A 13,949-nucleotide genomic window follows, 5' to 3' on the forward strand; every position below is an offset into this window, starting at 1 on the left:
GCGCACGCGTGCTTTTGCGCCGCGAGGGGATCTTTTTCGTTTCCCACCGCAGGAACTGCGCGTGCGTGAGCGCTAGAGCCTTGCATAGAATTTCAGCGCGTTTCTGTCGCTGAAGGAAGAAGTAGGATACATCGACGGAAGGCGAGCGGAGGAGGAGCCGCTAGCTTCGGGCCTTGGGAAGGAGGTGGCCGAAGCGGGTACCTGGGCAAAAGCTTTGGCATGAGGCGGCGGCGGAGGAGGAGGAGGTGGCTGCTGTGAGGGCGGAAGGAAGAAAAGCGGAGCCGGAGAGAAGGAAGAAGAACCGCGCGACGGGAGCAGCTCCCCGAGCCCCGCCGCCCCAGCCGCCAAAATGGGTAAGGGACAGGGCTGATCTTGGTGGAGGGTCGAAGCATCTAGTCAACCCCCGCTAGGTGAAAGCTGGGAGTTGACGTCAAAAGAGGAGAAAACTCCGCGGTGCTAACGGTTTGGCCTTGTTGCTGGCTCTGCGGGAGGACGATGGTGGTGGTGGTGGTGGTGATAAGAACAGCTTCGCACCTAGGAGCCGCTCACGGGAGCAGCTTTGCCCGAAGCACTTGTAAACTTCGGAAGGTTCCAAAGCGCTGCTACATACTGAAGATTTTGTCTGTCCATCTTCGGTTTGTAATCGCAGTCCAGCTTTTGAATCGTGCATGGATGGAAGAATGTGCCAGCGTGGGGTTTATTGACGATTTTGCATGATATTCAGTATATCCAGTCAAGACTTGTAGCCTTAGAGTCTTTGGGAACTTTCTAAAGTGGGCCAGATTTGGATTTGTGCTAGGCATTCCGAAAACCCATTAACAAGAAACTGATGCAAAAATATGTTGGGTGCAAAAATATGTTTTAAACGTGGGAGTTTATTTATTTATTTATTTTATTTATTGATTTGATTTGAATGCCGCCCCTCTCCGCAGACTCGGGGCAGCTCACAACAATAGTAAAACAATGTATGATAAATCTAATATTTAAGTAACTAAAAACCCCTTATTAAAAAGCAAAACATACACACAAACATACCATGCATAAATTATATACACCTGGGGAGACGGGATATCTCAATTCCCCCATGTCTGATGACAGAGATGGGTTTTGAGAAGTTTACGAAAGGCAAGGAGGATGGGGGCAATTCTGATCTCGGGGGGGGGGGGGGGAGCTGGTTCCAGAGGGTCAGGGCCGCCACAGAGAAGGCTCTTCCCCTGGGTCCCGCCAAACGACATTGTTTAGTCGATGGGACCCGGAGAAGGCCAACTGTGGGACCTAACTGGTCGCTGGGATTCATGCGACAGAAGGCGGTCCCGGAAGTATTCTGGTCCGATGCCATGAAGGGCTTTATAGGTCATAATCAACACTTTGAATTGTGACCAGAAACTGATCAGAGTTGTTATCAATTTCATAACAGAATCAAGTTCATAATCTTTTCACCCAGAAATATATGCCAGGTCCTCCTCTTCTGGAGACAGAAAAAATATTTTACCCCTTTAATGTTGAAAAAAGTTGAGTATATAAAAATAATTCATAGATCTACTGATATAATTACCGTATCTGCCCTGTTCCATCCTGTACATGGGCATTGGGATATGGATGCTTCAGTGTGCAGAACAGCAGTTGTGCTTGTTTTCATATTCTGTGGTTTAAAAAAATCAGTTTATAATTTTTTCTTTGATGGGGACCTGTTTTATTATTGAAATGTGTAAGTCAGACATCACTGGTTGCTAAAGCACTCTTAGCATACTTGTGATAACATTTAAATTTTCCAAATTAACTAGAAATAATTTCGATGAAATCTCATGAAGCAATTTTATTTATTTATTTATTTATCTATTTATTCTTTGTCCAATATACAATACATATGGAAGAGAATAGACATTAAGTAATATATATGATGATAGAAAGTAAAAAGAAGAGAAGTAGATGGGAGGGAGAGAGTATATATGATATAAGAGATAAGGAGAGAATAGATATAGATATAGATATATAGATATAGATAAGGAGAGAATATATATGACATATGAGATAAGGAAAGACAATTGGACAGGGGACGATAGGCACAATTGGACAGGGGACTGGCCTCTTAGGAACCTGGAGAGGTCAATCGTGGAGAGTCTAAGGGAGAAGTGTTGGGGGTTGGGAGTTGACACTATCGAGTCCGGTAATGAGTTCCACGCTTCGACAACTCGATTGTTAAAGTCATATTTTTTACAGTCAAGTTTGGAGCAGTTAATATTAAGTTTGAATCTGTTGTGTGCTCTTGTGTTGTTGTGGTTGAAGCTGAAGTAGTGGTTGACCGAAAGGACGTTGCAGCATATGATCTTGTGGGCAATACTTAAATCGTGTTTTAGGCGCCTCAGTTCTAAGCTTTCAAGACCCAGGATAGTCTATTTTCGTAGGGTATTCTGTTTCGAGTGGAGGAGTGAAGGGCTCTTCTGGTGAAATATCTTTGGACGTTTTCGAGAGTGTTAATGTCTGAGATGTGGTATGGGTTCCAGACAGATGAGCTGTATTCGAGAATGGGTCTGGCATAGGTTTTGTAGGCTCTAGTCAGTAGTGTGAGATTGCCAGAGCAGAAGCTACGTAGGATCAGATTAACAACTCTGGAAGCCTTTTTGGCGATATTGTTGCAGTGGGCTTTAGCACTCAGGTCGTTTGATATTAGTATTCCAAGGTCTTTTACTGAGTGTGGTTTGGCTGCGAGAATTTGTTTATTCAGTTCATATGCGAAGTTTGGATTCTTTTTGCCGATGTGGAGGGTAGAGCATTTGTTGGTTGATATTGGAAGTTGCCAGGTGTTAGACCAATCTGAAACAAAGTCAAGGTCTTTTTGGAGAGTGTGTTGTCAGTGGTGTTGAATAGTTTCACATCGTCGGCAAAAAGCACACAGTTGCTTGCGATATTATCACAGAGGTCATTGATGTACAGGATGAAAAGAGTAGGACCTAGTACACTGCCTTGGGGAACGCCGCTTTTGACAGGGACGGGGGTGGGTAATGGCGCTTCCGATTTTGACAACTTGTTGCCTGTTTGACAGGAATGCAGTAATCCAGTTGTGGAGGAGTCCTGAGATGCCATAGGATTTGAGTTTTAGGAGAAGTTTGTTGTGAACCACTGAGTCAAAGGCTTTGCAGAAGTCGATATAAATTGCATCGATGGATTTTCCTTGATCAAGATGGGTAGTCCAGATGTTTTTGCAGTGAAGTAGTTGTAGGTTGCAGGATAGTTTCTTTCTGAATCCAAATTGTTTTTTTGATAGTAGGTTATTAGATTCTAAGTAAAGGGTGATTGATCGATTTATAATTGATTCCATGATTTTACAAGGGACGCAGCATAGTGATATTGGTCTGTAGTTGTCAACTAGTGATGGGTCTCCTTTTTTGAAAATGGGGATGACTACTGCTTTTGACCACAGCTTGGGGAGAGTGCTGGTCCTGAAGGATTTTTGGAAGATAATGCTTAGAGGTTCAGCTATGGCAGAAGAAAGTTTTCTTAGGAAGTATGCACAAAGACCGTCTGGTCCGACAGATAGGGAAGGTTTGAGGTCACGGATTGCTTTTTCAACGTAGTCTATAGTGAAGATGAATTGGGTTAGGTTTTTTAATGAGTTTGGAATGCGATTTGCGAAGAGGGGGGATGAGCCATTATTGTTAACAAAAGCGGAGCCAAAAAAGGAGTTGAAGAGGTTAGCTTTGGATGGTTCATCGTGGTATTCTTTGTTGTTGGGTCCTACGAGAGGTGGAATAGGTCTGGAGTCGTTAAGTTTGTTGTTGACGAAGTTGTAGAAGGCACGGTTAGATTTGGTACGTAGGAGGTTTTCCTCTTGTTCACTGTGATAGTTGAGACATTCTACTTTTATTTGTTGGCATATGCTTTTGTAGTGGCTTTTAAAGTTGGTTACTGGGCCTTTTTTATTTCTACGCCAGAGGGATCTTTTTTTGGTTTGTAGTTTCTTTATCGAGACTGGTACGTTATTTTTTCGTTTTCTTCTAGGAGAGGTGAGTGGAACATGCAGATCTATAAGTCTATTAATTTGGTGTAAGAACGTGTTGTAGAGGTCATCAATGGTGATGCAGTTAGAGAACAAGGATTGCCAATTAATAAATGAGAGATTGGCGTCTATGAGTTCATAGTTGGCTTTCCTGAAATTGTACTTAGGGGCCGCATACTTCATGTGAGTGTTTAGATGATGTAGGTTGAGGTTGAAGTTGATCGTGCTGTGGTCGCTGTTGGAAAAAGGTTCTTTTGTGTGCAGTCCATAGATAGCACTTTTGCTGTTGCAGAATATGAGATCGAGACAGTTGTTGAGTCTGGTGTTGTTTGATACTAATTGTTCTAGTCCTAGGCTGGTGATATTCTCTACATCCTGACTAATTTTATATTATTCCCCATTCTAGTTATTCTTTTTAAATGAAAAAGAATTGATTTTTTTAATACATATGTGACTTCAGACTCAGAATGATTTTGTCCATCTCCTTTCACATATGATCTTTAACAACCAAAACACACACACACACACACACACACACAGAAGGCATTCAGAAAGTATTCTGACGCCCTTCAGTTTGTCAATTTTGTTATGCTGCAGCCTACAGTTTCTACACATATTAAAATTCATTTTCTTATTAATCTACATTCAGTACTCCAATATGACGAAGTAAAAACAGAATTTTAGACAATCTTGAGGTTTTTTTTAAAAAAAGAACAAACTGAAATATCACATTGGCATAAGTATTCAGACCCTACACTCAAAGTTTGTTGAAGCAACCTTGGCAGCAATTACAGCCCTGAGTCTTTTTGGGTACAACACAACAAGCTTTGCATACCTAGATTGGGGGATTTTCTGCCATTCTTCCTTGCAAATCCTTTCATGTTCAGCCAGGTTGAATGGCAACAGTTGGTGGTCAGTCATTTTCAGATTCCTCTAGAGATGTTCAATAGGGTTCAAATCAGGACTCTGGTTTGGCCACCTTAGGACATTCACAGAGTTATTCCTAAGGCACTCCTATGTTGTCTTGGCTGTATGCTTAGGATCATTGTCATGACAAAAGGAGAACCTTCAGCCCTTTGGAATAGGTTTTCATTAAAGATGCCCACGTACTTTGCTCCATTGAGCTTTTCCTTAATCCCGACCAGTACCCCAATCCCTGCTGCTGAAAAACACTCCCATAGCATGATGCTGCCACCACCATGCTTCAATATTGGGATGTATTAGGTATGTGACGACTGGTTTAGAATTGTGGTCAAGCAGTTAAATCTTGGTTTCATCAGACCAGAGAATCTTATTCTTCACAGTCTGAAAGTCTTTCAGGTGCTTTTTTGCAAACTCCATGCTGATTTTCATGTGTTTTGCACTGAGGAGAGGCTTCCATCTAGCCACCTTGCCATGGAGCCTAGACCAGTGGAGACCTGCAGTGATGGTTGTCCTTTTGGAAGTCTATTCTATCTTCACATAGAATACCTGGTGCTTAGGCAGAGTGACCATTTGGTTGTTGTCACCTCTTTTACTAAAATCTTTCCCCCCCTTTTGCTCAGTTTTACAGGCAACCAATTATTGGAAGAGTCCTGGTTGCGCCAAACTTCTTCTATTTGAGAATTACTGAGGCTGCTGTGCTCTTAGGAACTTTCTGTGTAGCAGAAATTTTATTGTAGCCTTCCCTAGATCTGTGCCTTGCAATAATCCTGTCTCTGAGCTCTGCAGGCAGTTCCTATGACCACATTGCTTTTGCTCTGCTACATTCACAAGTATGCATTGTCAGCTGTGAGTCTTCCACAGAGAGGTGTGTAATTTTCCAAATCATGTCCAATTTAATTTATCACAGATAGACTGCAATCAAGGTATGGAAACATATCAGCAACAGTCAAGAGAACTAGGAGGCACTGAGCTAAATTTCAAGTGTTGTTGCAGGGGGTCGGAATACTTATGCAAATGTTATGTTTCCATTTGTAAAATATTTTACAGATATTTCTAAAATTTTGTTCTTTTTATGTCAATATACTAAGTGTAGATTCATGAAGAAAAAATTGTCAACAACTGTACAGAGTCTCTCTCTCTCTCTCCAATAGGTTTGTTTCTTTGCTTTTGCCTTTATTATCCAATTAACATTCTCTTAGAGCTAGCCGATATGAATCCATGTATTTCATAGTCGGTGCATGTACACATTACATTTGTAAAGTTGTGGTGAATTTAGTTCCAATTTGCATCATTTAATCTTATAAATCCACTTTTGAAAAATAATGTTTTTCTGGTGATTGCTTAAATTTTTTCAGCCTAGCCATTTAATTAGCAAGAACTGTGCTTGGATGAGGGGATGACACAAAGTCCTGGAGCACAGTAATATTTTATAAGCATATTGCTCATGGCTTTTTTAAGGACACAGCACTTTAAACAATTTCAGTTTTCTCTTGTGGAAGCAATTCAGACTATCCAGATAAATAATAATGGGACTATTTCTTTTAAACTCAAAATAAAGTTTTCCCATTTTTTGTGTAACTTTGTATTTTTCCTACATTCGTTTAATCAATTATTAACTCCTTCTGAGTTTATTTAGGAATATTTGATGAAGCATTTTGTCAAAGGACTTTAAAAGTCAGGTTGTAATGTTGTCTGCTACATCAAGTCTGCAACATTTTTCCTCATAGTAATTGATGTTGTCAAAGAAAAATGTAATAACTAAGAATTTCTTTTATAGAAACTCTGCTTACTTTCTTGTAGCAATACTTTTTCTGTGATGTGATCTTTCTGTTTTGAATCATGTTTTCCATGTGAAACACTATCTTGTCTAAAATTATTCTGACCATTTTATTAGAGAATAACGTTCTTAAGATTCTGCTACATATGAAGTACAGAGTACATGGATAAAAAGCAGATCTTCTCAGTTGAGATTTCTAAACTATAGAATATATTGTAGATGGAGAGTTGCTTTGCTTCTTACTTTCAACTATTTCAGATTCTTTGATCACTAATCAGACAAATTTGAAGAGTCACTACAAAAATACTGTAAACAAATATAAACAATATGCAGTGATACCTCGTCTTACGAACTTACTTGGTTCTGGGAGGAGGTTCATAAGGTGAAAAGTTCGTAAGACGAAACAATGTTTCGCATAGGAAACAATGTAAAACCGATTAATGCGTGCAAGCAAAAAAAAAGAATCGCAAAAACAGCGCTCCGCTGGGCGCCGCTGCCCGGCTGTCACCTTTTGAAAGAGCCGGGAGCTTCTTGGCGTTCTCCTGAACGCCGAACCCGAAAAGTTTGGCAAAAGTTCGGGTTCGGGTTCAGGAGGCCACTGAGAAGCGCCACCACCCGGCTGTCACCTTCCAAAACAGCCGGGGGGCTTCTTGGTGTTCTTCCAAATGCCGAACTCGGAAGTTCGGCAAAAGTTCAGGTTCAGCGTTCGGGTTCGGGGGAATGCTGAGAAGCGCCGCCGCCCGGCTGTCACCTTGCCAGAAGAGCCGTGGAGCTGTCGGCCGGTCAGAAGGCTCAAACGGAGGTGGAGAATCCCAATAGAGAATTCCAGGGGCGGAGCTTTGATGTCACAGAGATGTCCTTCCTGGAGTCCATGTTTCAGCCGGCTAAGATTAGATAAGGTTCAATGGTATTCAATGGTAGATAAGTTTCAATGGTATTCAAGCATGGTCAGACTCTATCCTCTTGTGCTCAGTAGGAATACCAGACTAATTTATTTATTCATTTATTGGTTTTTTTTATGCTACCCTTCTCCTTAGACTCAGGGCGGTTTACAACATGTTAGCAATAGCACTTTTTAACAGAATCAGCATATTGCCCCCACAATCCAGGTCCTCATTTTACTCACCTCGGAAGGATGGAAGGCTGTGTCAACCTTGAACTGGTGGTGAGATTTGAACCAGTGACCTGCAGATCTAGCAGTCAGCTTTAGGGGCCTGCAGTACAGTGATCCCCCGTTTATTGCGTCCCCAACCATTGCGAACAGGGTACTTCGCTATTTTTCAACCCGGAAGTCAAAATACCATCTACGCATGCGTGCCCGTGGGCACGCATGCGTAGATGGCAACCGGGAGATCAGCTGCTGGGCGGCTTCCCTGAGTCTTCCCCCTCTTGCTGGCGTCAGCGAGGAGTTTCCCCACCGCCCACGCAAACTCCTCGCTGCCGCCCGCCCTTCGCCCGCCCACGCCGTTCATTCTCGCCGCACGGGCCTGTCCACGCTGTCTCTCGGCGCTTTCCAGCTGAGTCCGGGAGCGAACTCGCTCCCCGACTCAGCTGGAAAGCGCCGAGAGACAGCGTGGACAGGCCCGTTCCTTGGCGCTGTCTCTCGGGGCTTTCGTGCTGAGTCCGGGAGCGAACTCGCTCCCCGACTCAGCACGAAAGCCCCGAGAGACAGCGTGGACAGGCCCGTTCCTTGGCGCTGTCACTCGGGGCTTTCGTGCTGAGTCCGGGAGCGAACTCGCTCCCCGACTCAGCACGAAAGCCCCGAGAGACAGCGTGGACAGGCCCGTTCCTTGGCGCTGTCTCTCGGGGCTTTCGTGCTGAGTCCGGGAGCGAACACGAAAGCCCCGAGAGACAGCGTGGACAGGCCCGTTCCTTGGCGCTGTCACTCGGGGCTTTCGTGCTGAGTCCGGGAGCGAACTCGCTCCCCGACTCAGCACGAAAGCCCCGAGAGACAGCGTGGACAGGCCCGTTCCTTGGCGCTGTCACTCGGGGCTTTCGTGCTGAGTCCGGGAGCGAACTCGCTCCCCGACTCAGCACGAAAGCCCCGAGAGACAGCGTGGACAGGCCCGTTCCTTGGCGCTGTCACTCGGGGCTTTCGTGCTGAGTCCGGGAGCGAACTCGCTCCCCGACTCAGCTGGAACACTCGCGCGGCTTCCAGGACTCGGTTTGGAAGCCGCGCGAGTGTTTTAAAAGGTGTTTTAAAGTGTTTTAAACACTCGCCCTTGGCTTCAGGACTCGGTTTGGAAGCCGCGCGAGTGTTTTAAAAGGTCTCCGCCAACAATGGGAGCTTCCTAGCACCCCCCCCAGCCCCCAACCCGGGTTTGGGGGGTGCTAGGAAGCTCCCATTGTTGGCGGAGACCTTTTAAAACACTCGCGCGGCTTCCAGGACTCGGTTTGGAAGCCGCGCGAGTGTTTTAAAAGGTGTTTTAAAGTGTTTTAAACACTCGCCCTTGGCTTCAGGACTCGGTTTGGAAGCCGCGCGAGTGTTTTAAAAGGTCTCCGCCAACAATGGGAGCTTCCTAGCACCCCCCCCCAGCCCCCAACCCGGGTTTGGGGGGTGCTAGGAAGCTCCCATTGTTGGCGGAGACCTTTTAAAACACTCGCGCGGCTTCCAGGACTCGGTTTGGAAGCCGCGCGAGTGTTTTAAAAGGTCTCCGCCAACAATTGGAGCTTCCTAGCACCCCCCCCCCGAGCCCCCAACCCGGGTTTGGGGGGTGCTAGGAAGCTCCCATTGTTGGCGGAGACCTTTTAAAACACTCGCGCGGCTTCCAGGACTCGGTTTGGAAGCCGCGCGAGTGTTTTAAAAGGTGTTTTAAAGTGTTTTAAACACTCGCCCTTGGCTTCAGGACTCGGTTTGGAAGCCGCGCGAGTGTTTTAAAAGGTCTCCGCCAACAATTGGAGCTTCCTAGCACCCCCCCCCGAGCCCCCAACCCGGGTTTGGGGGGTGCTAGGAAGCTCCCATTGTTGGCGGAGACCTTTTAAAACACTCGCGCGGCTTCCAGGACTCGGTTTGGAAGCCGCGCGAGTGTTTTAAAAGGTGTTTTAAAGTGTTTTAAACACTCACCCTTGGCTTCAGGACTCGGTTTGGAAGCCGCGCGAGTGTTTTAAAAGGTCTCCGCCAACAATGGGAGCTTCCTAGCACCCCCCAAACCCGGGTTGGGGGCTCGGGGGTGTGCTAGCGAGCCTCCCATGTCGGCGGGGATGTTTTAAAACACCCGCGCGACTTTCCAATGAGTCCCGAAGACAACGCGTTTGTCTTCGGGACTCATTGGAAAGTCGCGCGGGTGTTTTAAAACATCCCCGCCGACATGGGAGGCTCGCTAGCACACCCCCGAACCCCCAACCCGGGTTTGGGGGTGTGCTAGCGAGCCCCTCATGTCGGCGGGGATGTTTTAAAACACCCGCGCCGCCCCCAATCTTAGGCTCCTCGCTAGCGCTGCGGAAGTAAAAACACCCTCTGCACATGCGCAGATGGTGTTTTTACTTCCGCAGCGCTACTTCGCGAAAACCCGCTCGTTGCGGGGGGTCCTGGAACGGAACCCTCGCAAAGAGCGGGGGATCACTGTACTGCATTCTACCCGCTGCCCTTAATTGTCCTTTTGACTCCTCTCCTGACTCTGCTAATGTCTTTTCCACATTACCTCCCTTTCAAACCAGCCCTGCCCTTTTTTCGTGGGATCCTCATTGTCCCAGTTCTCACAAGGATTTGGGAGGGATGGAAATGGAGCCAGTTCAAAGGAATCCACCCCCGTATCTGAAGTATCTGTTGGAGCAGGTGCTACTGTCTGGAAAATATCTTAGACGATCAGCATGTTCCTCTCCCATCTCTCTCAGGAAGTGAAGCCCGGAAGCGGGTGGTTGGGCTGTATCAACTACCTTGTCCCCCTCCAGAGGGTCCCACTCTGTCTGGTTAACTCCTTTACTTTGATTCCTTGGGCGGTTCCGGTGCATAAAAGGGAACTGGGGGTTTAGGAGGTTATGGCTTTTCTGGGAAATGCTGATGATGGAATTGCTGCATCAAGTCAGGGTCCTGCACTTCTCTGATATTTTCCCAGGAACATTTGAATTCAGGGAAGGGGAAATCCTTGATAGCCGCTGCTATTTTATGTCACCAAAAGCCCCTTAATATTCTGGGCAGCATCTTGAACACACACACACTTATGTCCTGCTGTCTGGTTATCATGGCAAAGTAGCCAAACCTTCTCCCTCAAAGATGCAGGCAGGCACCACTATTCTGTGAGCTGACCTTTCTTTCACTGAAAATAGTGGAATATATGGGGATATAGCATTGGTGAGACTAGGAGGGTCAAGCTTGCAGCCCACAGGCCAGATTGTCATATACTGGACATGTCCTCCCGACCTGGTTTAGTGAAGGAGAAAAAGTCGAGATACGACTATGTGACGCCCTGAGTTTGGTGTCATTCCGGCCATCCTTGTAATTCTCTATTAGGGCCTCAGCTGAATATCCACACCTGTAGGTCACCAGCTTACAAAACTCTTGGGGATATTGTATTGTATTGTATTTATTAGATTTGTATGCCGCCCCTCTCCGAAGACTCGGGGCGGCTAACAACAATATAAAAAGACAATATAAACAAATCTAATATTAAAAATAATCTAAAAACCCCCAATTTAAATAACCACTCATACATACAAGCATACCATGTATAAATTCTATAAGCCCTAGGGGGAAGGGAAAATTTCAATTCCCCCATGCCTGACGACAAAGGTGGGTTATATACAGCCATTGATCTTCCCCCCGAGCTAATTTTTCTCCTAGCTTTACGCTCAGCTAAGTCTTCAAAACGCACCCAAAGGGCAGTCAAAAATGCATTATAATTATGCATCCCGTGGTCATTTTCATTATGGAGGCCCACCATCCAATCTGCAGCAACCACCTCCAGGCTCCTAGCAAATAGCTCTCACTTTTGAAGCCTTGTTAGGGAATTCCTGCCCTAGAATATCCGTCTAGGCCCATGAAAACTTGTCGAAATTGCTATTCATAAATAAATCCTAGGGTATTGGTGCTGCCCCCAATACGTTAGCTGCTTCTGCAAGGAACTTGCCAAAAGTTAGAGGGTTGTAAAATCTTTGTAGTAACCAGAGTCTGGAGTGTTCATTATTACACAGGTTTATGGGGCTCTCCATTTGGCATCAATTTCTTTGAGCCTGGTACATAATGAAATATAAAGTCAAAAGAAAAAAATGACTCCATTTCTTGCCTCAGGTATAGTGGCTTAGTCTATTGTTGCATTTCCAGATTCTTATGGTCGGTATTGACCAACACACTCCTTCTAAGAAATGTCTTTATTGGTCAAAAGCTGTTTTGACTTCTAACAGTTCTTTATTTAAAATGTCATAATTTATTTATGGGCAAATCAATGCTTTGTAATAAAATGCACAAGGGAAAAGACTGTTTCTCTCCCACCACCACTACTTGGGGCCTTCTATAAGAGTACTGCTCCTATAGCCATATTGAAAGCATTAATTTGGACATTAAATCTCTTGAATGGGTTGGAGTACAGTGATCCCTCGAGTATCGCGAGGGTTACGTTCCAAGACCCCTCGCGATACTCGATTTTTCGCGATATAGTGGTGCGGAAGTAAAAACACCATCTGCGCATGCACGCCCTTTTTCCATGGCCGCGCATGCGCAGATGGTGGAGTTTGCGTGGGCGGCGGGGAAGACCCAGGGAAGGTTTCTTCGGCCGCTCGGCAGCACGGCAGCAGCGAGGAGCCGAAGATCGGGGTTTCCCCGCCGCCCACGCAAAGGGGAAACCCCGATCTTCGGCTCCTCGCTGCTGCCGCGCTGCCGAGCAGATCAGCTGCTGGGCGGCCGAAGAAACCTTCCCTGGGTCTTCCCCGCCGCCCACGCAAAGGGGAAACCCCGATCTTCGGCTCCTCGCTGCTGCCCGCCCGCTGCTCGCCCGCCCGCCGCTCGAGAGCAAGAGGGGGAGAGATAGAGAAAGAGAGAGAAGGAAAGAAAGAGATGAGAGAGGGAGGAAGAGAGTGTGAGAGAGGAAGAAGCAAGATAGAGAAAGAGAGAGAGAAAGAAAGATGAGAAAGGAAGAGAGTGACGTCATCGGGTGGGAAAAACCACGGTATAGCAAAAAAAACCGTGGAGTATTTTTTAATTAATATTTTTTGAAAAATCGCGATATAGCGTTTCGCGAAGATTGAGATCGCGAAAATCGAGGGATCGCTGTATTTGAAGAAGGGGCTGTTGTAGACTGTTTTAGATCTTCAAATGCCACCTGCTCTGTGTGCTTAACGGTGGAGTTAGAGGTTTAATTTTATGTGCAAGGGTACGAATAAAAGTTGTAAAAGTTCACAAAGCCTAAAAAACTCTGAACATCCTTTGCATTTTTGAGAGCCTGCCACGAGAACACTGTGTGTACTTTCTGAGAATCCACTTGAACTCTATCTGTGGAAATGCAGTAATACAAGAAATCTAACTTGTGAATACTTTGTGATCTATGTGGTCCCTGGAGGAAAAGTAATTTCGAATCCAACCAAACACTTGTAAGAGCTCATATTGAGACTTATTCAGGTGGCACTCAAGGCGGCAAGATATGCGTATCATGCCGCCTTGATTGCATCAGTGGAATCTCACCCAGCCACCTTGTTTAGGGTGACTTGCTCCCTCCTTAACCGGAGGAGGGAGGTGTTGATGAACCCTTACAGGTTAGTGCTGAGGACTTTAATGAGTTTTTCGCAGATAAAATCGCTCGGATCCAGACAGACCTTGATTCCAAATGGAATGCAGTGTCGCTTGACGACAGAGGTGACAGAGGCTTGTCTTAATCCTTTTGTGTGGGAGGAGTTTGACCAGGTGACACCTGATGAAGTAGACAAGGCCATGGGAGCTCCGTCACCTATTTATTGGACTCATATCCCTCCTGGCTGGTTTCAGCCAGCAGGGAGGTGACACGGCGCTGGGTCCAGGAGATTGTTAACGCTTCTCTGAGGGAGGGGTTCTTTCCAGCTTCCTACAAGGAGGCAGTTGTGCGCCCCCCTCCTCAAAAAATCTTCCCTGGATCCAGCTGTTTTGAACAATATTGTCCTGTCTCCAGAAGCTGGTGGTACTCCAGCTCCAATGAAGCTGATTATCTGGGTCCTCAGCAGTCTGGTTTCAGGCCCGGATACAGCTGCTTTGGTCACACTGAGGTAAGTGCTGATTTTAGATAGAAGTGTTGTAAAACACAGTCACAAAATCGTGGGTTGCTGCAAATGGCTGTAAATGTAGCTATG

General features: G+C 45.9%; 1 protein-coding gene across 3 annotated transcripts in view; it reads left to right on the plus strand.

Moving 5' to 3' along the window:
* Nucleotides 1-13,949, plus strand: part of MAP3K3 (mitogen-activated protein kinase kinase kinase 3) — a 67,171-nt gene continuing 53,222 nt past the window's right edge. For 2 of the 3 annotated variants that reach the window (XM_070727092.1, XM_070727093.1), the window contains exon 1: nucleotides 58-353. In XM_070727092.1, coding sequence (XP_070583193.1) covers nucleotides 350-353 — 4 coding nt within the window. In that variant the 5' untranslated portion in view covers nucleotides 58-349. Of the gene's footprint in view, nucleotides 354-13,949 lie in introns of all 3 variants that reach the window. The other variant, XM_070727090.1, reaches the window with a different exon arrangement.

This window comes from Erythrolamprus reginae, chromosome Z (genome assembly GCF_031021105.1).
Source record: "Erythrolamprus reginae isolate rEryReg1 chromosome Z, rEryReg1.hap1, whole genome shotgun sequence".
Taxonomy (NCBI): Eukaryota; Metazoa; Chordata; class Lepidosauria; order Squamata; family Dipsadidae; genus Erythrolamprus; species Erythrolamprus reginae.